This window comes from Amphiura filiformis, chromosome 4 (assembly GCF_039555335.1).
Source record: "Amphiura filiformis chromosome 4, Afil_fr2py, whole genome shotgun sequence".
Classification (NCBI taxonomy): domain Eukaryota; kingdom Metazoa; phylum Echinodermata; class Ophiuroidea; order Amphilepidida; family Amphiuridae; genus Amphiura; species Amphiura filiformis.
In genome coordinates, this window is record NC_092631.1 from 26,896,505 (window position 1) to 26,919,648 (window position 23,144).

The window sequence follows — 23,144 nt, forward strand, 5'->3', positions numbered from 1 at the left end:
TGTTTATAGGGGTTCATCAATCTTTTGGTTTATTCCCTAAGTTGAGGGAAATCTACACCACACAGGGTGGTGTAGATTTCAAATGGAGTCGCTCTTTCAGATAAACCATTTGAAATTCACACTCCCTGTGTGGAAGATAGGTTGTGTCCTTAATATAGGGGGTGTATGAATATCAACTGGGAAAGCCCAATGGTTACTTTTGCAGCCAAATATGTCCTAGCTGTACTGTTACAAAATATCTGGGAAATAGGCAGAATATTGACATGAATTACGCACAAAAGATATGTATCAAAGCTGCCGCCCACATATGTCTTGGAGAAATTGGCCAATTAAATTTTTTGTTTCCCATTTTTCAAAGAAAAAACAGGTTGGTAAAAATATATATTTTAAATGCATTTGTTGGAAGAATTTCATTATGTGTTGAAGATGTAAGTTTTGAAAGTTCCGAGCATCTGCATTTTTCTCAAGCTTATTTTGACCGAGTTTGAGCATAGATTATCAATAACACTTAGATAATCCATGGTTTGAGACGGAGGGGGGAAAAACCCATTTCGTAATAAATTTAAAAAATCTTTGCAAGCTTTGAAACATACATTCTTTTGGCCTTAGGCCAAAAAAATTGTTTCATTGGCGTAACCCGACCAACCCTAAATATAGGCCTCACCCTAGACTTTTTTTCTTATTTATTTGCAGAAAAAATTCAAAAATTCCAAGGCCTTTATCATACGCAATTTACAGCTTAAAATGTGTGTGAAAAAAATTGGTGACCGACCTACCATATTTTTTTTTTTAATGTTACGCCAATCAAACAATTTTTTTAGGCTTTATATGATGGATAATAAGCATCCCTTGAAAATGAGGGCAATAACTTCAAGCTACATTTGTAAGCATTAGTAAGCAATGCCATGGCAGTGCCTCATACATCTCCTATAAATAAACATTGAATATTACATGAAAATTTTACATTTCAGTTTAGAAAAATAATGCTGCTTTAATGTTTTCTACAGCAACTTATATCAATTCTATTTGCCGTCATAGTGTACGTTAGAATATGGCCGTTGCTAGGTCAACTGGATCACACTTTCTTTGTTACGAACCACAGATCGAAATGATCACAACACAAAGCCTAGATGGCATATCAAAATTCGGAACAGTTGTACGAGCCCAGGCTTGGAGCAGTTACTAACGTGCACTACGACAGCGAATTTCACACCTGTGACTTATAATCAATAAATTGATTCTTCCCAGCTACTTTCTTGAAAGGTCCGTCAATTATTTTTTCTTGAAAAAGCATGCATGCTTATTTTTTTTTCTTAAAATTTTGTAAAGCAAAATTATAATCTGATTGAAAAACCTGATATGATTTGTGAGGATTTGTTACATATAAAAATAATGATTCTAAATTCTCATAAACCGAGAATAATATTTTTTTTTCAATCTTTTTCAGTATTATGCCCTCATCAGGCTAAAGAGCCAGTGAGAATTACTGCTGGTCTGATAATCTGCAAGAGGGCAGCAAAGTCAGCCAGATAGACTCAATGGGCTATTCCATTTGAAATCCACATTACCCCTGTGGAATATTTTGGAAATATCTTCCACAGTGGGAGGATGTTTTTCAAATGTAACTGGTCAGGGTTAATCATTTTGAAACCCACACTCCCTCTGTATTATGGCTTTACCTATAGCTTCCATAACTGGAGTGAGTATTTCAAATGGAAGTTACCCCACTCTCTATTCTATTTGAAACTTATACTCCCTCTGTGGAAGACTTTAGCTAAATCTTCCACAGGGGTAGTGTGGATTTTAAATGGAATAGCCCAATGCTGACTTTAACATAAACCCTTCCCTCCTAGATGAATTTGACTTTCATTAACAATGAAGTCTCAAAAACATTTCAAATGTATGTATTATGTCTCAATGTAACAATTGAACTTAGGACCCTGAAAATTCATTAGGGCCCGCAGGTTTTAATTTCCAAAACTGATATCATCATTCTGAAATTGTGCACTAAATCTTTTTAACCTGTTCATGCACAGCACTAGCTCATTATCAACATAAAAAGTCAGATGGGGAATGTGATGCCACTTCAACAAATCGGTCATTGATAAGATGACAGACAATGAGACAATATTTGCCACATCAATCAAACATCCATATTTACATACTTGTGCTATATATCGTGACTCGTTATTGGATGAGAAAAATCTCTTATGTACTTGTGGCCCTTGAACATGTTTAAAACAAAACTGCCATGAGGTTTTTCTTTAAACATGTTCAGGGGCCAATGACACATTGGGAGGTTTTTCCTGCCTAACGACGATATAAACCAACCCATGCAACAGAACATGAAAAAAGCCATCAGACCACAACTCACATCATATAAAATGGATGAAGAATATTAAAATGCATAAATTTCAATTCAAACCATTTAAAGGGATAGTCTGTGTGTTGTTTTTTTCAATATTTCCAACTTTGGCCTGAGTGGATCAGATCAGGTCACATATTCTTATTACCAATTACATAAACCTGTAATCTGGGGCCTGTAATACAATGTATTGTACGTTCCTCAACTGTTAGGAGTAACCTTTATTTTTTGTGCAGGTATTTTTACTCGCAGGCAAGCATACACTTTGAATCAAAGTTTACCAACTCAGGCGCATGGCAATAATAATCCGAGTATAAACTATTTTGCCCTCCACGAGCCACACACAAACATGGCCGAGATTGTTCTCTTTGGATCTATCATCTCTTTGGTGGTGACCATCTTCCCCTATGGGCTTAATTAATAGCAAATAATTTCATACTGTTTCAGTTTTTGGTAGACCTTGGAGAGTTCATTGCCAAAAATAGCATTTCACCACTCTCATCACTGTACTTGGGGAGGTACCAGCCTTTTTATTTAAACATTTCCATTAAATTTTTCTCCAAATTATGACTTGGCTTGATGACTCAAAATATAAACTAGCCTTGTATCAAAATTTCAGTTTCTTTAATCAACTCAACGAGAAAATGAGGTTTGCCTGTCAATTGCTAAATTTGAACTATAATGGGTTCAAACACATAATGCTATGGCCTTCATTTTTACAAAACTGATCTACTGCCGAGTTTGATCATTATGTAAAAGCATTAATATTGTTCATCCCAGAAGTAAACTAAACTGCCTGTCCAAAAAGACAGATGCATGGGTAGCTAAAGTTTGTTTGGCTTATATAATGCGGAAAAAATTAGACTCATAACATGGTGTATTGATATAGAATGGCGTGCATGCAGTTGTCGCAGTACTTACGCTAGTTGTGCATTGTGTAATTAATGCGTGACTGGTATACGCTTATGTGAATTTACGCGAGTTTAGACTTTATTAACACGTGCAGTAACAAAAGCCGAATAATTTCCGCCTTATATAAGCCAAACAAACTTTAGCTAATAACTGCATGGCCACTACTGCCTTTCTTTCAATGCCTTGGATTGGTCAATTATATGATTTAATCATATGAGTAACCAATCAAAATAAAGCTTCTAGATCTCTCAACAATTTCAAACTTAATCCCCTTCAGTCCTACTGACCATTCTTACCATATCTCTGAATGGTTCCATACATGATATAGCCCTCTTCAAGTTGTAACCAATCAAAATAGGTCTTAGAGGTCGATAATTTGGCTATGGGTTTTATAATACCCCGTTTACATTGGGCAAAAGTCGTAATCGACTTCAGCTGTATTTTGAATTACGACAGCAGATTTTATCGTTTGGTGGGTGTTTACACTGCATCAGCTGAATTTGATTTGAAATTCGCATTCACGAATATCAAATTCGTTTGCTACCAGTGGTTATGGCAGGTAAACATGAATTCAACAACGTGTTCTTTTACATTAGCGAAAAGTCGTAATTAATGACGACTTATTCAAATTCACTTGAAATGAATGATGATACAAGTCTTCATTGGAATTATGACTTTTGAATTACGATTAATTACGACTGTACCTGTTTACACTTATGATACGAATTAAGTTGATTACGACTTTAGTGAATTCGATTACGACTTTTACCCAATATAAACAGGGTATATGACACCTTTCAGCCTCGCAGTAAATAATTCATAGTATTCATGATCTATACTTGTATTTCATTTCAATTTGCAACCTTGTGTTTCCCATGTGTCATGATGCTTGGGATGTTGGAATGCTTTCAGCTGACAACACAGTTCCGACAGAGTCCATCTGCATACAGTGACATACACAACCCGTTACCGCACATTCTCGATGATCCCTGTAAATAAAACACAACATGGATTAAAAAGTTATAAATAAACTTTTCATATAGTCACAGCCAGGGACAAGCGATTTGCGCGAAACTTTTTTCCGCGCAATCGCCGCGCAATTGGCTATTTTTTTTCCTATGGGCAGGGATACATGATTTGCACTGAAAAAAAAGTTCAGCGCAATTCCGCTTTTTTTTTTTTGCGCAAATCGCCTGTCACTGGTCACAGCTTATTATAATAATTACATATACATAATGGAATTTAGTATTATCTTTTGTTTTCGTTGAAAAATATACAAAAACAAAAGATAATGAATCACGTACTATTATAACCTGTGAAGTGTCTATACGACCATAAATGGGCTGTAATGTCAGCAATGTCATTTTCTGAGATATTCAAAATAAGCCTTACATTGGTATATTGCATGTCCCTGTTGCTTTTTTGCAAGGTAGTACAAGAGTTAGGAACTAATCCTTTGTTTTCTGTTGTCTTTTGATAAGCTCTGCCGACATTACAGCCCCATGTGTTATGGATGGTCACATATTATATTTACATATAATATGGACAGGACACAGAAATAGTGAAGAAGAATACGGCCTCTCTATATATAGATGAATCCGACGAGCCACATTCCTACACCTCACTGGTGGCCATAGCTGGGGGCCATCCATCCATTTTACGCGATGCCATGCAGTATCATAAGCGAACATTATGGCTTTAATAAAAGAAAATACAGTATACACTGTTTATACCACTCCCATGATGCAGCGCAAATGCTACGCGCTCCGATGCGCTCGCGATAGTGGGCATCTTGGATCGCGATCCAAACGAACTAAGCTATAGTTTGGCGCGGATAACCCCCAGCTATGGCCGACTTAATTCTGACCATCACCTGGCTCGGCGGATTCGTCTATACTGCACACAAGTATCCGCAAATAAGTTCATCAGGATTCTCAATAAAACAGATAATTGAAAGATTCTTGTGAACAAATCCAATATTTTGGGTTGATGTTACGTACCTCAAGAAGGTATGTAACATCAACCCAAAATATTGGATTTGTTCACAAGAATCTTTCAATTATCTGCACACAAGTACCCGAACACTTAAAAACAAAAGCATTATCTTTAAAGACACTCAACCAAGAGTGCCAAATAAAGTAATCATTACATGGATACTTTTGTTTTTGTGTATTTTGATACTTAATTATTTGGCACAACACAGCTTTATTTCCCCAAGTTACACCGAATTGAATGGAAAAGAGAGCTTTTCAAAAGTGATAAATTTGGGCTATTTCCTCCTCCAGGGTGATTCCTACTGGTTATTCTAACAGACTCATTATAGCGTGACAGATCAGCACGTACTCATAATTAGCGTGTTTCAAGAGAAAAGTCTATGTAAATTCTGTCGCTTTTGAAATGCTCTCTTTTTTCATTCAATTCGGTATAACTTCATATTTTCATATTGTGCCGAATGAGATCAAAATACGCTGAACAAAATTCTCCATCAGACTACTTCAGATAGATACATGGCTGACAAAACAATATTTAATTCTCTAAACTATGATTTGGTTCACCTCAAGTTCGGTAGTGACGTCAATGCTATTTTGCGGTTGCCCCGCAAGCATGGCGACAAACCCCTCCTGTACGCATGCGTGTACACTCGGGGCATTTAACTTAATGTGCACGATTCGATACTGCGGTGAGCAAAATATGCACGTACATCACTACCGAACTTAAAATATACTGAGATAAACCAAATTATATACTGTAAAAGTAGAAATTTTCGCAAGGTTTTTATTTTCGCGAATTTCGCGAGTGGACATAAAATCGCGAAAATAAAAACTCGCGAAAATAACCTTTTGCATTAGGTTTCTATTGTATCAATATCAAAACCGTGAAATTTAATTGACAAAATCTTCAAAATCGCGAAAATATCTTCTTGCGAAAATATTGACTTTTACAGTACCTGAACCATTCTGTAAGGTGATTAGCATGACCACCATGCCTACAAGACTGGCACCACGTGAACCATTTAGAAAAGTCTGTCTGTTTGTCGGAACTGGAAGGATCTGAAATGAAAAAAACAGGGAAGATTATGTGAGTGTTTGGTTACAATAATAATGGTACTACAAATTTGGATTTGTATAAAAGAATTTTGTATTCTCTCTAATTAACATCCCGGGGGCGTTGCATTTTTCCAAAATTGGGGCCATCGCTCTGGATGGAGACACTCTTAGGTCCTGATGGGACCAGGCTTAATTAAAAAGGTCTTTTTCACAATGATAATTCCCATTAAAAACATCACTAGTACGCTAGTAGTACGGTACCTTTATACTGTCTGGCAGTCAATTACAGTGCTCACAAACAACAGTAATTATGCAGTTTGTAAATTAGGTGGCATAACAAAGGTTTGTAAATATAAAGAATATGCAAATAAGCTCATTAATATTTATTAATATGCAAATAACCTAACACAAACCTATACAGCACAAGAGGTGATCATAATCTATCATCCTACCAAGTTTGATATAAAGTTGAACAGATTGAGCATACTACACAAATTTATCTGTTGAGCTAGAGTTTACAAAGTGCCAATATTTGAAAACTCAAGCCTGACTCAGGCATGAGAATTTTCAGTTTTAAAACTGAATTCAGTTTTTTTTAGTCAAAATTTCCACAACTTTATTTAATTTCAGCCTGTTTTGGGTACTTTTTGCCAAATTTCACATGCAAATTAATATTCAGGTGTTTTTTTAGGAAAGTGCAGGCTCATGCCTGGCTGATAAAATGATGTATCATGAGAAAAATCCATTCAATTTATCATTATTATGTTTTCAGAATAAATATGCAAATGTGGCTTCTGTCCATGTAGTGAAATAATTGGGCATATACATGTAGAAAGGTATAGGATGCAAGATTATAATATAATGAATATATAACAATGAAGTTACATATAATTAAAAGAAACAAAGGATTGAGCACTCCTTCACAGGATTGAGCACTTTTTTTCATGAAAGAAGTAATGCAACTTTATGTATAACAATGAAGGTAAGTGGTTATTGTGTGTAGGCTGCAGGGGTAATGATATTGCTTCTTCCCAGCAAAACCAACGAACCAACCGGACATTCAACCATCTACACCATAATATAAGCAACACATGTTGTTGTTGTGGAGCCAAAAAGGAATTTCTACAAATAATGTAAATATGGTCAATAATAATGGAGGTACACATATGCATACAGTGAAATCAGAGATTGCATGCTCAAAAATACTGGCACTGTATGGTAATTTCCAGCATTTATGAAACAGTTTGATTGAAAAAAAAATGGCATGGAGCATTTATTAGAGGGGAGCTTTAAAGCTGTAATGTACGGTCTTATAATATGAAATTGGTTAATTTTTTTCAAACTTGATATCCCAATTTACACCTAAATGGAATTAGCCAAATTTATTGTGTTTGTTGGTCAACAGAGCAATTTTGACATAAAGTCATGTCCCCTATAGAAGTGCAATGGCCAAAATAACCAGTGGGACTTCTTTCACTTTACCTTATTATTTCAGCTTAAAATGGACAGAAATCCTTTCCGGCAGTTATAACTAATATATTTCAGCATATTGGGTAAAGAATTACAATATTAAAATTTGAAGGAAATCGAACATTATGGCTTTAATAAAAGAAAATCAGTATGCACTGTTTATACCAAACTTTCAATTTTGATAGCGAAAAGTGTGATCGCATATACATATAAGGCTCTCAAACATGATTAATGGCTCATTATCTATTAATCCAAACTAACCTGGTTGGTGAATTTTAAATTAATTGGTTTAACGTTATAAATCAAGTATATTGGAAGGTAGCCGATATTTGACAGTTTTAATCAGTGTAACGAGACAGAATTACAAGTAGAATAACAATGGCACTGACACTTGTGGGATTTAGGAGGCATCGGTGAAGAAATCGGAGATGATATAATAAACACACATTGTGTTGATGTTGTGCCATGTCCGGTGAATTTGGTCCTGAAATCTTCTTCAAAATTAAATTGAGTTGACAAGCATATAATGTGAGCAGCGAGAGTCGCTTAAAATTGTTACCTTTATTTTAGTTAAGTGTAAGCTTCTTGAAGTTTTGCATGATGACCATAAAAGGGTGTAACTTTGACAAGTTCCACTCTATATAAATCGATCAGAAATTTATTTTCTTTCAAGCAAAATTCTTTCTTTCCAAAGTTGAAAATGTAAGGAAAAGCAATAAATAAAAATAAATAAGTGAAATTCTTTGTTACCCCATCTTTTATCAAATCCAGAAAAGTCTAAGTGAATAACATAGTGTCTGCTGTGGATGTTAACTTCAGTTTGTTTTAGTTTGTAATTAATTCAAGGGTTATATATGTGACTCTTCGTGAGCCTTATAATGATTCAAAGCTGATCGGTAGGCACAGTTTTGTCTATACCACATAGACTACGGCCGTCTTCAATACTTGAATTATAAATTATCGTTTCAAGATTGTCTCCTCTCCTTTAAACATGACCATGATGACCATAACCATAATAAAAGAAGAAAAAGGATTTTGTTGCCTGCTTTCACAATCACCATGTCAGCATGTTGACTGCAAATGACCTTTGACTTCACTATGTGACTTTGCACACCACCATTACATGAAAGTTCCTGCAGTGCAGCTATGACTCAAGTTGGTTGCAATGAGTTTGAATTGTTCATGTTAAACAATTATTTTTCAATTTCAGCCAACTTTAAAGTTGACCTCAAATGACATTTGACCTCAGTATGTGACCTTGAACACCACCAACAACAAGCAGATCTCGCCTATCTGCTAATTAAAGGTTTGGTGGCTATGTAGACAAGGGGCAGTCTTCAGTGAACGGCTCTTTTCAGAGCCACCAAACTTTTAAATGAGCAGATACTAGGTGAAATCTGCTTGTTCTCTGTTGACAAGGCGCAGTCTTCAGTGCCATCAGTAGGCAAGGGGCGGCCTACATGTCTAATTATTAAGTACTTTGTCCTGCAGAAGTCAGAGCTACTCCTGACGAAAGCTTGATCAGTTATAAACTTGTCGGACTGCGAACCCGATAAAAACCCACTAATTAATATTGATACATGTATTATTTTTAAGTTGCTTGATGTGAGAGAAATTAAGAAATTTTAAATTGCATAATTTTGACTAAATTTCATTAACAATACCAATTTCATCATGCTCTAAAATGAAATGTATTTGAGATACACAGTATGTGCGTCCCAGAAAAAATTACTGGATGTTTTAATTTTGACATTATGGCATTGATTAAAGGCACTGGAATCAAAAAACTTTAAAGAGCAGTGCATACTTCATTTCATTTTGCAAAATACACAAATTTTATTTGATTCGGTTGACTGGGTGCTAAGAAACAAGGGTTTACATAATATGTGTGTCAATGCAGTTAATTCCAAGTTTGATCAACAGACCTTTATTTCCATACTTGCTTACCCCAGCCGTAAATTTGTGTATTAAATTTATTACTCTTTATCTATTTTATAATCCAACAGTGTTCTGTTAGTCATGCTTTCACTGAACAGTTCTTCTGGGGTGAACCAAATCTGCCTGGTTATTAAATTAATCAGTGACAAGGTTATCTCTGAATTTGTGCTAATTGATGCAATAATATTAAAACATCAATCAGCACCTGTCAAATTCAGAGATAACCTTGTCACTGATTAATTTGATAACCAGGCAGGTTTGGTTCACCACAGAAGAACTGCTCTAGCAGGGCTTCCTCTTTAACATGGTTTCCTGAAATTTTATAGCTGTAATATAATCATAATGTGTGCTCAATTTACACCGACTGAAGTAAACAAATAACAAACAGACTTCAAAATCCTTGATTTATAGCTGTATATAAACATGTACTCAATTACACCGATTGGAGCATATTAAGGTTAAATACAATTGATTTTCAAGGCTTGATTCCAGAGGGGCGTAAGTTAATAATGGAAACATCCATGCAGAAAAGAATGAACTCACGCGTACAATAGTGTGTCAATCTGAACTAGGGCCACGGACAAACCGCGGCTCGTGAGTCATCCTATATGTTGCAGGGATAGGGAAGGGGCGACCATGATAGGACCATATGGGCTGATGGGGGGTGATTGTGGGCAGCCGCTTTCGCAATTTTCCTTTGGATTTTCTAAATTTTCAATTTTTAAAATTATCCTGGATGATATCTGTCGTGAAATAAATCAATGCTTCTATAGGCTATAATAGGTCTAGTATGCCTATTTATACCCTGATTATGCTATTTATAGGCCTACAACAATAACTACAACAACAGTAAAACCAACAACCAATATTTTGTTAATCTAATTTGTAAAAATATATTCATAGGCCGCGCCTATTAGACTAGTATAGTCTAAAAATTCCTGAATTATATAATGAAAAAAAAACGGACAAAAACAATCAATAGCTGCAGTCAGAAAGAAACGAACAAGAAAAAAGAAAAAAGTGAGAGAAAAATAAAATAAAAAGCTATAAAATAGATGGAATGGACCACATAGGGACTCGAACACGTACCAAAGTTTTCCAGCTCAAAACTATAGTATTATATATAGTCGAACGTGAGTCCGACGCTCTAACCGATTGAGCTACTGAGTGACCTGTGAAATCGAATGATCTCAAACTGACTATTTATATATGGAATAGTGCATACCAGGCTCTTATGATAAACAATCTCACCACCGCTGTAAATGTCGGAGGTATCGATGGCGAAAACCCTCGATTTTTGCAAAAGTAGCTTAAATTTGGAGTGAAATTCAAATGGTAAAGGGATCGACATACTTTTGAGAAATAATGTAGGCAGTTAGAAATCAAAATAAACGTTCCACAATCCAGATATCGATAATGTAACATAACAGTGTTTTGTGGTACAAGATTCTCGAAAATTGTTCCCAAAAACGGGCTAATAAAATTTAATCGGTACTGTATTTGCTTCTTCCCCATGGCAACATTATTTCTTTGGTCGATTTGTAGTACAATACAAAAAAGGAGAAAACAATCACTCTGCGTGGTTTTATACGGAGCGAATTTTTGAAAAAAACTGCATGGAACGTGTTTTTGATCTTGTGAACATGGTGCGTAAAAATGATTTAAACGAAGGATTTTCAAACGGATTCTAAAAATTTGTATAAAAACACAAAAATAATGTTAAGATACATCTATGCACCAACATTTGACTCACTGCGATATTTGATTGCTGAGAAAACGCGGTTTTAGAGAACAACTTTATACGTCTTTTATTACTTTTTTTATACGTTTCTTCGTGTAACCTTAAATATCAGAAGGCTACAAACTCCTTGATTGATAGCCAGAGTGGTTACCCTCAGAGGATCTGATTTAAATGTAAACAGGTGTTCTGACTGTAACACATGAAAATTTGGACTTTTTAGCCAGCTCAAATTCTTTATGTGATCAGTATGTTAACATTTTCTAAAGGAAGAAAGATATTTACAACTACTTATCATCATCTATCATTTTTTCACATTATTTTCACATTTGAACATAACCTAATTAAATGTTTTGCAATAAACAGATATTGCAAAAAAATACAAATTCTCTTTTGAAACATAAAAATGCAGTTTAAAACTTATTCATTTAAGGAGCAAGTTACTATATTGGTAATCTTTATTGGTAAAATCTCGGAGAGTGTGAAAAATGTTGGTTCCATACCATTCAAAAATTGACTGATCTCTGCATATCCCTTTAAGTGATAAATTGTATGTTTAGTAATAGTCCCTTTTTGAGTTGGACATTTTATTCTTCAAATTTTAGTTACTCTTAAGGGATGGGGTATGAACGTTTAGACAGTATTTATTGTGGGACATTAGAGCATATCAGACATATCGAATTGCATTCTGAATACGAAGAATGTCCTGATATAAATTTTGATTTTTTTTTAAATTCGCAATGTAATACACATTTTATGGCAAATCATTAAAAATTGATATTTTTGATATTTAACAGTACTCGAAGTAACTTTATAAATCTGATGATTTATACTTGAAGTGCATATAGGTGGGATGAAAAGTTAGCGATCAATTGAAAATTTTGACCTTTAGATAAAGATATGGATTTTTCCCCAAAACACAAAAAAAATTAGGTCTTTTGGGAAAAAAATCCATATCTTCAATATGAAAGGTCAAAATTTTCAATTGATCGTCGGCTTTTCCTCCCAGCTACATACACTTTAAGAATATATCATTAGATTTATAAAATTTACTTCAAGGACTGTTATATATCAAAAATGTGAAAAATATCAAATTTTAATAATTTGTCATAAAATAAGTATTATATCGTGAATTTCAAAAAATGAAAATTATTTGATATCAGAAAGACATGTCTGATGTGCTCTCATGTCCCACAAAAAATACTGTCAAAACGCTCATTCCAGATCCCTTAACTCCTACACAATCATGATGATGTACTTGTGCATTTACACTGACTGGAAGTACTAAATAACAAGGCGCTTCAAAATCCTTGATTAATAGCCAGATATTATTACCTTTAGAGAAACAATTTATGAAGCTAAAATTTCAGTTTGATAATTGCGAATACCCTGGGAACTCCCCTGGAAAAGCAGGATGTTTTGATTGACATAATCCTTAGTTTTCACACAACAGATATTTGTAACAGTGCCAACTTCATACATCATATTTCCCTCACACACAATATGAAATGCACACCTAATACATGGTGTATTCATTTAGATGGCAAAATGGACACTTAAATGCACACAATGTCAGAATTTCAGGCTAATTTTGACATACTCAGGTGGAACTCTGACCCCTGCTTGTCTTCAATGGTGAATGCTGAGATGGTAGATAATTCACTTGCAGAAAGAACAAGGGAAATCTGATAACTTTACTGAAAGTTGTTTGCTCAATGAAATAAAAATGAACAATAATGGTTAACAAAATAACAAAAAACAGATTTGTGCCAATAATATTGCATTATCACTTAATTTCACAATGTTTATTAAAGAGTCACAAGGCATAATTGACTAGAATTACACAAATCAAAGAGTCACTTTTTAACAGTTATGCTCAGGCAGACCATGATTAAATGGTTGTCCCGCCCACACAAGTTCTGCCAACCATTAATAAGCCCAGGCTGATCACGTACACTGGTGATCACTATCCAATTACAGGCGTTGTAGCCAAACCAATCAGGTAATTGGTTGGATGTACTGAAATATTAAACCTCTATAATATATGTGAAATTAAAGCAATCAGGACAAACTGATCATTTTGTGATATGTAACCGAGCTGTAACACACCATGGCTAAGCATGTCTGTCTCTGTCCTTGTGAACTCACAAGCTATAAAGGGATACCACTGGTGTTATACTTGCTTTTATTTGCATTTAGTGAAAGTCTGACTGTTAGCGTACAAGAGAGTGATGTGATAATTAACTGTGAAAGCGGGGGCATGTGTCAAGTTAATTGTCCATCTAACTGTACCTGCACCTTAGATAATGTCACCATAATCAGTAATTGCACTGATGAAAATGTGTCTAGAACTCAATTTTTATATCCATTTGATGAGGTGAATAGTACTCTAGACTGGCGTGGTAGTACTTTGCATAGCATAAAACCTATGGCATTTGAAATGTTTGGCAGCTCCATACGAGAACTGAATCTGAGTGGTACTGCATTGTGTGAGATACAGCCTGGTGTGTTTGAAGGACTGGCAAGTCTGGAGAGGTTATACCTGCATAGCAATGCATTGCATGAGATACAGCCTGGTGTATTTGAAGGACTGACAAGTCTGGAGACGTTATCCCTGCATAACAATACATTGCATGAGATACAGCTGGGTGTGTTTGAAGGACTGGCAAGTCTGGAGATATTAGACCTGCAACGAAATGCATTGCAAGAGATACAGCTTGGTGTGTTTGAAGAACTGACAAGTCTGGAGATGTTATATCTGGATGACAATGAATTGCAAGAGATACAGCCTGGTGTGTTTGAAGGATTGACAAATCTAACACTATTAACCCTGCATAACAATGCATTGCACATGATACATCCTGATGTGTTTGCAGGACTGGATAGTCTGGTGGCATTGGACCTGGAAAACATTTCATTCCATGAGCTAGTCATCAACACTCTTGGATCACTGAGAAACCTACAAATTCTGTGGTTAAACATTAATAAGCTAAGCTTTCTACATCCTGGCACATTTCAAAATCAAACCGGTCTCATAGATCTGAGACTTCAGCATAACCATCTTCATTATCTTCCCAAGTACATTTTTGACAGTCTCATTCACTTACAGATTCTAAACTTATCTCATAATTATTTGGATCAAATTCCAATACTGTCAAAGTGTACTTCTTTGAAAAGAGTAAACATCAGAGTTAACCCGCTGATGTGGATACACAGTGAAGTATTTTCAGGGTTGAATAATGAAACGACCTTGTTAGTCACCACAACTGCAATATGTTGTTATGCATCATCTGTCCAGTGTGTAAATGATGAGCCACCCTCTCCATTCCTAACATGTGATCGCATGTTGACGTTTAACTTCCTTCGAATTGTCATGTGGTCTATGAGTATTTGTGGCATCTTTGGAAATATGTATGCACTTTACACCAGATTTAGGCATAGGCAGGAAAGTAAAAAGGTCCAGTTTCTTCTCATCACAAACCTCTCAATATCTGATCTCACTATGTGCATATACCTTATCATTTTGCTTTCAGTAGATGCATATTATGCAGACTTTTTTCCATCTAATTCTGAAACCTGGCGTAGAAGTGTACTGTGCAGATTTGCTGGGGCCTTATCTGTATTATCTAGTGAGGCTTCAGCTTTCTTCATAACACTTATAAGCATAGATAGGTTTCTGGGCATTAAGTACCCATTCGGTGGTCGACGCTTGGGTACAGCACTAGCTCGTTTGCTAGTTGGCATGATCTGGTCACTTGCCCTCGGTTTCAGCATAGCTTCCTTTGTACTATCAGGCATAGATTCTGATTTTTACAGAAATTCAGAGGTTTGTGTTGGTCTTCCCATTTCAAAACTCAAACTTTATAATGAAAGTTTTATTGTCATTGAGGATGATTTTGAAATCAGTTCTGTTAACATTCCTAGCTCAGACCGTAAAACAAGAAATACACTAGAAAATACCAAAGTGTCCATGTACCTATCCACTGCCATGTTCACTGGACTCAACCTTGTCTGTTTTGTGGTAGTGGGCTTGTGTTACATGAACATTTTCATAACTGCTAGAAAAACTAGCAGAGATTGCGGACGTACTCGCCAATCAAAGGAAGAAATGCGCATGGCTATGAAAATGTCTCTTCTTGTCCTCACAGACCTTTGTTGCTGGGTACCAATTGGGATTGTATCCATCCTTGTCCAGGCTGGCACAGTAGAAGTAAGCCCTACTGCTTATGCCTGGATAGCAACATTTGTGCTGCCAATCAATTCTACCCTCAATCCATTTCTGTATACATTTGCAGGGCTTTTATTTAACAAAGAAAAATGTCCATGTCGTAAAAACAGAGGTCAAGAAGAGAACATCCCAATGAGGGAAATTGCTGGCTAAGAAAATTTTAAAAAGACTAGATGTGAAAATGTATAGTTTTAGGAAAATTATAGAATAGTTGTCACATGATATTTAGTGATTTCATATTGCTTGTAAACAAAATGTATAAAAAAAACTTCAATAAAAATTATCATCATTATTTATTTGCTTAAAAATGTTATTTTGTCTGCATTTCTTTAGTCTTGACTCAAGCCCGTATCCACCCAAAACCATATACTGTATTACTGCATAATGCTGCTGAAGTTATCGGTGACATATTCTCTAGATATAGACCTTTTCAAACTGAGTCATTCCGATAAAACCGAAGCATGAAATAATTTCCCCTATCGCGCACGCATAACAGTACCTCTTTAGCATCATGTACAGTGCAAAGTTCCAATGTGTAACAGGCATCATAAACTATGATGGACTTTCACCGGTCAATAATGGATGAGAGAGGTACTTCTGCCACGGATACTCTTTGTGCAATCAAGCGTGTGGTGGTATGTCTTGTGTAAGAGACTGACTTGGTTATGCATAAAAAAATGTTATGTAAAAAATATTTAACTGACGAATTATGGCGAACATTTGATCATTTCTTTTCATTAGTATCTTATTGTGAAAAACCAAGTAGCTGAGGTGTTAGCTCAATATGCTAGGAAAATATTTCTCGCGATAACCCCATGTTCACATTGGCTTAAAGAGCTGTATTTCGCGCAAAAGGGTGCTGTAATTCATCACATTTCTTGTCTGCCAGTTTGGGTACAATTTGACCCCCTACTTTACTGAATAAATGGTGCAGTTTTCCAAACTCTTCTGATCTCGATATGAAATGGTCTATTGGCGTACGTTAAAGATAACTAAACATTCACTGTTTAAAGAGGCCACTTTCTGACCACATAGGATCCCATGCATCATTTCTGGACACACCGTTCGGTGTGATTGTTTATCTGTGAAGAATTAGGACACTTTCTTTATTCTGCTCATAAAAATGAAATATACCAGCACCACACAAGACATAAACTTGTGTTTTTGCTTAGCTTATACATACCTGGTGGAGACATTGTACGATCTTTACTAATAGGAGGCAGCACATGTTTGAGACCTGACATCGTACCCATATTCATAAGGCACAGGGAACATCTCGGAAGAGCTTTACGGCATTTGAAACAGGTAGCTGGCTGAAAAGAGAAACAAAACAAGCATCCATATTACAAAAGGTAAAACTAGTCCGCAATGTAAGTACAACTTAGCACTGGCTCGGTGCCATCCGACACCCTCTGAGACAGCCCAATAGATCGACAAGAGGATGTGTTACAAGGTCACCATTCAAGGGTGTGTGGTCCAGGCAAGCTTGAGCCAGCTCTAGTGTAAATTATGACTCAATTGATTTTAAGTAAATTGAGGTCAACTTTGTGAATCTTCAATTTTGGGAATCCAGTTAACAACTAGAAGACTAATGAAGTATCCCCCAAGCTCTTAAGAATAAAATTCAAAAATTATTATTATTATTAAAATAGACCCCTTATTGGCAAAAATATTGATGATAATGATCTTTTTTTAACTTTTTTTTATTAATACAAATAATTGCATTTTAAATATTACAGTGATGCCTCCACCTTGCAGGCATTACGAGTTTCTTTTACTAAATTTTTGCACTTGGTTACTCCATCTACTATACAGTCGTTGATTGCAGTCTCATCAATATTATGTTAATTGTTTAAACATCGTAAGTACAGAAAAACTGGAGGCAATTTTTTTTTAAATTTTGTAATAAACCTTTGTATAGCAAATTACATGCATACAAATGCACCTACACTTCACATGTGATATAAAATAAAAAATTGTGTTACTCCATTACGATTTCTTTAATGTGTTATATCACTGATTCAATCAATCATGCAATTAAGATTAGTAACTTGCACGTATCTTAAAACCACACCCTTATAAATAATTTGACTGCAGCATTACACCCAAAGAGATTAGACCCAATGAGTGCCTCTGGATATTTCAGCATGCACCAGGTACACTTAGATTTCATGTGTGTGCTTGTTTGCATTGGGCTAATCCATTTAAAATCCACACTACCCCTGTGGAAGATTTGGAAATATCTTCACAGGGAAATCAAATGGAATCAACATATAAGACCGCTCCATTTGAAACTCACCTCTGTGGAAGATTCAGGTTGAATGTTTCTCAGAGGGTTGTATGAAATTAAAGTTGATGTTGGGCTTTTGCAAATAAATGCACGCAGTACTATTTTGGTCACCATGTATGACAAACCACTACGTCAGATTTACCATGGGGCCATTCTGAGTAACTTCCCTTTGGGTATAATCTCTTTTGGGTCTGATCTCTTAATTGGGATATTCAATTTGAAACCCATATACTCCCTGTGGAAGACATGACCTTAATCTCCCACACAGGGGGTGTAGATTTCAAACGGAGTCTCAATTTCAGGTAACCCCATTTGAAATTCACACTCCCTGTGTGGAAGATTAAGGTCATGTCTTCTATAGGCGGAGTATGGATTTCAACTGGAATAGCCATCAACTGCAGCTACTCCACAAGATTAGGATTAAGTTGCAAGGTTATAATTATGATTAGGTATTGAGATTAGGGTTAGGATTATGATTAGGTGCTGACCAATATTCCAAAGTGGCTCCACACATTGTTTCCTTGAGTTATAATTATTGTTACAATTTCATTAAAACTTTACAAAATGCCAGTTCAGAATGGAAAGAGATGCATCATCCATTTGTGATGATTACAGTCCATATGGCTTTCTCGAGACAATAGTGTCCGTGTGTGACACACGCACGATCGAAGGTCATGCATCTGTAGCGTGCGATGCTGCGCAAAGTGACTGCACCCAGACCCTACAGATACACAGTCTTTGATTGTGCGTGTATCTCACATGAACCCTACGGTCTCGAGAAAGCCAAATGGACTATAGTCATATTACATGCCTGTTATTTGGTAGTAGTCGAGCATATCTTTTAGTGCTAAGTGGTCATAAAATCAAAATCAAAATCAAATCAACAAAATTGAACTCAATTCAACTTAAATTCAAACTCAAAATCAAAAGCAGAGAATAAAGTGCATTGTGCCCCACTCAGAAAACATAGACAAGTGAAGGGATACTTGATTTCTGGGATTTATGTGAGGCTTTCTTGAAATTAAATCATATTCTGTGTTGATATTTGACTATTTGGATTTAGACAAATCAATTGGTTTTTCCCCTTCTCCCAATTATATCAATGAATTAACACTATCTCTTTCATCACCATCATCACAAGAAGAACTTTTAAAACATAAATGTGTATGTAGTTTTTAGGATAAGTAAAAACATATGACTACAGTGAAGGCAGCGTAACTCAATTGAAGATGATATTGTTTTCTTTTCCAAAGGGAAGCTAAAGTACCTTTGTAAGGCACCACATCTAATTTGGTCCTATACCACTACCGGAGGTGCCCGGTTAAGTACCGATGACTCTTTCTATCATACCCTGGTGATGTAATAAGTTGTATCAAGCATAATAATTAACATTTGCGTAAGTGGTATCGTTTATTATTTAAGGTGGAATCCCCCCGGTTGTGGTCAAAAAAATTAACTTTACAAATTGGAATTAAGGAAAAAAATACCTTTCTTTTGCTTTTTGTTTGACAACAATCGGAGCCTCCATTCAAAAGTTATATTCAAAAATGTAACTTCGTGAGGCAAATTTTTAAAAATTAATTCTTTTGTATTTTATTGTTTTCTCAAGCTGCGATATTTAACGTTTTTCCATTTAAAAATTCATATCTCTAAAAATAATCAAGATTTTGACCTCTAATCTTCACTATCATTTTTGATAATTCAATTGTGTCTTTTCTAAATCAAAATAAAAGTAAAACAGTGTTTCTAAAATATAAAAAATCCTAAAAACAGTGTTTCTAGACTAAAATTCACTAAATTGCTGATATCTCGAAAACTTTTTTTTTTTTTTTTTTTTCCGCACGGAACACAATATCTCAAAAAGTATTTGAGGTATGGACTTCAAATTTGAACTGAGTGTTGCTGATATGCAGGGCTATAAATTAGACTAGAAGTTTTTAATTCCAAGCTTGGGAACTATGTTGTTGCTATGGCAGCATCAAAATAGCATACAGCAATAATTATTAAATTTTGAATTTGACCTTTGACCTCCCGGTAGACCCTCAAGACATCACATGATTATCATAATTCTAGTTCAGATTCGAGTCCTGCCTATGAAGAACACATTTTCAAAATTCCATTTCTATTGATAAATTACTTTTTGAGATATCATGTTCCAAACGTCTCTACCTTTGAAATTCACCAAATCCAATATGGCGGCCATTACCATGGCAACGGGTGATATGACCAACAATCAGAGTATTGGATTTGAATAAAAATTGTTTAAGGTATACATGCCACCTAGTTTTGGGAAGTTTCATTCACTAAGTTTACCCATACAAGCTTTAGATTCCAGATCACCCAAACCGGGGGGATTCCAACTTAAATAAAAAACAAAAGCACCATGCCATTGTTCAAAGTACTGAAGAAAGAGCCGTTGGTACCTATCAGGATACCAATAGCACTATAGGACCAAATTAGATGTTGTGCCTACCCTTAGTACTAGCACAAAATGTGCTTACTCCCATTTTTGTTCAACATAATTATACCATGCCTAAACTAAACCAAACGCTCTTAAATTTTAAATATAGAAAATAAGAGATGGGATGATGCCATACAGATCAACAGGAATTCTCTAAATATCTGTGGAATTTTGATTTTTTTTTTTAATGGGGTACTACACCCCTGGCGAATTTTGTGCATATTTTTGCATTTTTCTCAAGGACTACAACTACTGCACTGAAAATTCAGCAACTTAAGGCAAGCGGTTATTGACTTATTGATCAAATATTGGTTTTTCCTCATTTTTGACTGTAACTCCACAACTGTTGTCTGTGCTGAAATAAAATTTCCAGTGCAGTAGTTGTAGTCCTTGCCCCTATAATATACATATCTTACTTGTCATCAATGCTCTATAATTAATTTTTGAAAAAATGCAAAAATAGGTACAAAATTGGGCAGGGGTATAGTACCCCCTTAAACTCATGAATATTTAAAATTATCAGAATGAATAATGAAAATTTTAACTAAAGAGCTCAAGTGCTTATTTGTGTGAGCTTCTGACACACAACTTGGTTTGTCAAATTGACATGTTTCTACTTACAATGTGGCAAAACCAAAGAGATTAGCCCCAAAGAGAACCAACTCTGCCATGTATTTGTCCATCATGGAGGGCAAAATAGTGTTCTTCTGGATAATTTTGCCATGTACACGGTACACTTTTAAAGTATTGTGTTTGTTTGTTTTCGGCATCCAATGCATTGTGCCATTAATGCCCGCTAAATAAATACATTTGTAAAGCTCAAGCTTAAAGATGCAAATAGTTCTTTGATTTTGAGTTTTGCCGATAATAGCCAAAGATCATTATTTTTTGGGCCTCCAAGCATGACAACAAACCAATATGGGGTATTTATAATTGACCTTGTCGGTAAATCCCAGAAGCCTTTGCGATTTCACCTCAGATGTCGTCATTTGACGTCAGTACGCGTCACGCTGATGTGCACATCGTTTAGCGAACATAGTAACTGCACATTGCATGTCGGCGTAATGTCAAATGACGCCATCTCAGGTGTACTCGCAAAGGCTTATGGGATTTACCGAAAAGGTCAATAGCGTTACGCATGGGATAATTTTGAGTTGGTACTCTTTGGGTCTAATCTCTTCAGTCAAAACATTAAATGACCAAAATGCATATAATTACAGATACCCATGCCATCCCACTGAGAGCACTTTTTATGGATACATTGTATGCATAGTGGTGTGCAACTGAGTAAAACCCTACTCACAGCAGGTTTGATTTCATCGTGCTGTGTCAAAAAATAACGGTATAGGCAGTTCCACTCGGCTGAATAACAAGTTAGTCACCCATGTCCCAACATTGTAAATGTGCTCAGTAGAAACATGCTATTAATGGGCTATTCCATTTACAATCCACACTACCACTGTGGAAGATTTTGGAAATACCTTCCACAGGGGGAGTATGAATTTCAAATGGAATGAACACATTAGCAGCTCCATTTGAAACTCACTCTCCCTATGTGGAAGATTCAGGTTGAATCTTTCTCAGAGGGTGTATGAAATTTAAATGGAGCTGTCTAATATGATCATTCTATTTGAAATTCATGTTCCTCCTGAGATATTTCCAAATTCTTCCACAGGGGGTAGTGTGGATTTTAAATGGAACAGCACAATAGTCTTGACAAAAGGCAATTTTTCAATCTGATAATCCATGTGGCATCACTATAAATAAAAAAATTAATAAATAAAATAATAATTAAGGGAAGAAAGAAAACTAGTACTTATGTGTTGGGTTATCGAAGCATGCTCTGCTATCAAAATAAAAGAGCACGCTTGCTACCTTGTTTACTTTTTGTCGAGACGGCCCCCTGAATTGAGCCAGATGTCTCGAGTGTGTGTTGGCTAGTACGCAAGGCGAGATTGGTGTCTGACAGAAGTTACAGTTGACAAAGATTTGCTGCGGCGTAGGGACCTTGGCTGTTCCTTGGTGGTAGAGGACATCAAACCGAGCTCTGTTAAAAAGAAGAGCAGAGACGCCATTTTATCAAAGTTGTTAATGTGAGTTTTGTACTTTGGAACAGAGTGCATTGTGGGCAAAATCTGATGGGATATCGCAATGAGATTCGCACAGTATTTCAACGAGTCTTACTGTCCCCACCAGAACTTTCTTATAATAAAGGTCATTTGAACACACCTAAGAAATGCCAGTGTAGTAAATGAAAAATAATTCCACAGGAATTTCTGATCATTCTCACGGCCATCTATGGGAGGATTGTTTCATTGTATCCTGTGTTGTCTGATATATTTTACCCACAATGCACTCTGTTCCAAATTATCAAATCAGAGCTTACTAAAGACAGATTTTGTCTACTAGACAGAATGCACATTTGTAACTGGTTGACAAGATAATTTGGTATTTTAAACTTCTGATCTCAACACAAAGCTTGCTTGGTAACAACCTTAAACATCATCACCAACAATACTTGTCACGCAATATGGAGGTCCTGAGTTCAAACATCTCTCAATTCTACTTACTGATTGATCTTTCAAACCTTTACTTCCATCACAGTTTACGTAACTCATGGGTTAACCCCCCGAGCACTACCTGCCGATCTAACATGAGTTTTGTACTTTGATTGGTCAATTACATGACATCTTCA

General features: G+C 35.7%; 1 protein-coding gene across 1 annotated transcript in view; it reads right to left on the minus strand.

Moving 5' to 3' along the window:
- Positions 1-1,184: 1,184 nt before the first annotated feature.
- Positions 1,185-23,144, minus strand: part of LOC140150754 (GATOR2 complex protein MIOS-like) — a 68,961-nt gene continuing 47,001 nt past the window's right edge. Inside the window, 4 exon segments of the mRNA XM_072172856.1 lie at positions 1,185-4,266; positions 6,225-6,327; positions 16,882-17,011; positions 22,334-22,496. Of these exon segments, the coding sequence (XP_072028957.1) occupies positions 4,158-4,266; positions 6,225-6,327; positions 16,882-17,011; positions 22,334-22,496 (505 nt within the window). The 3' untranslated portion in view covers positions 1,185-4,157.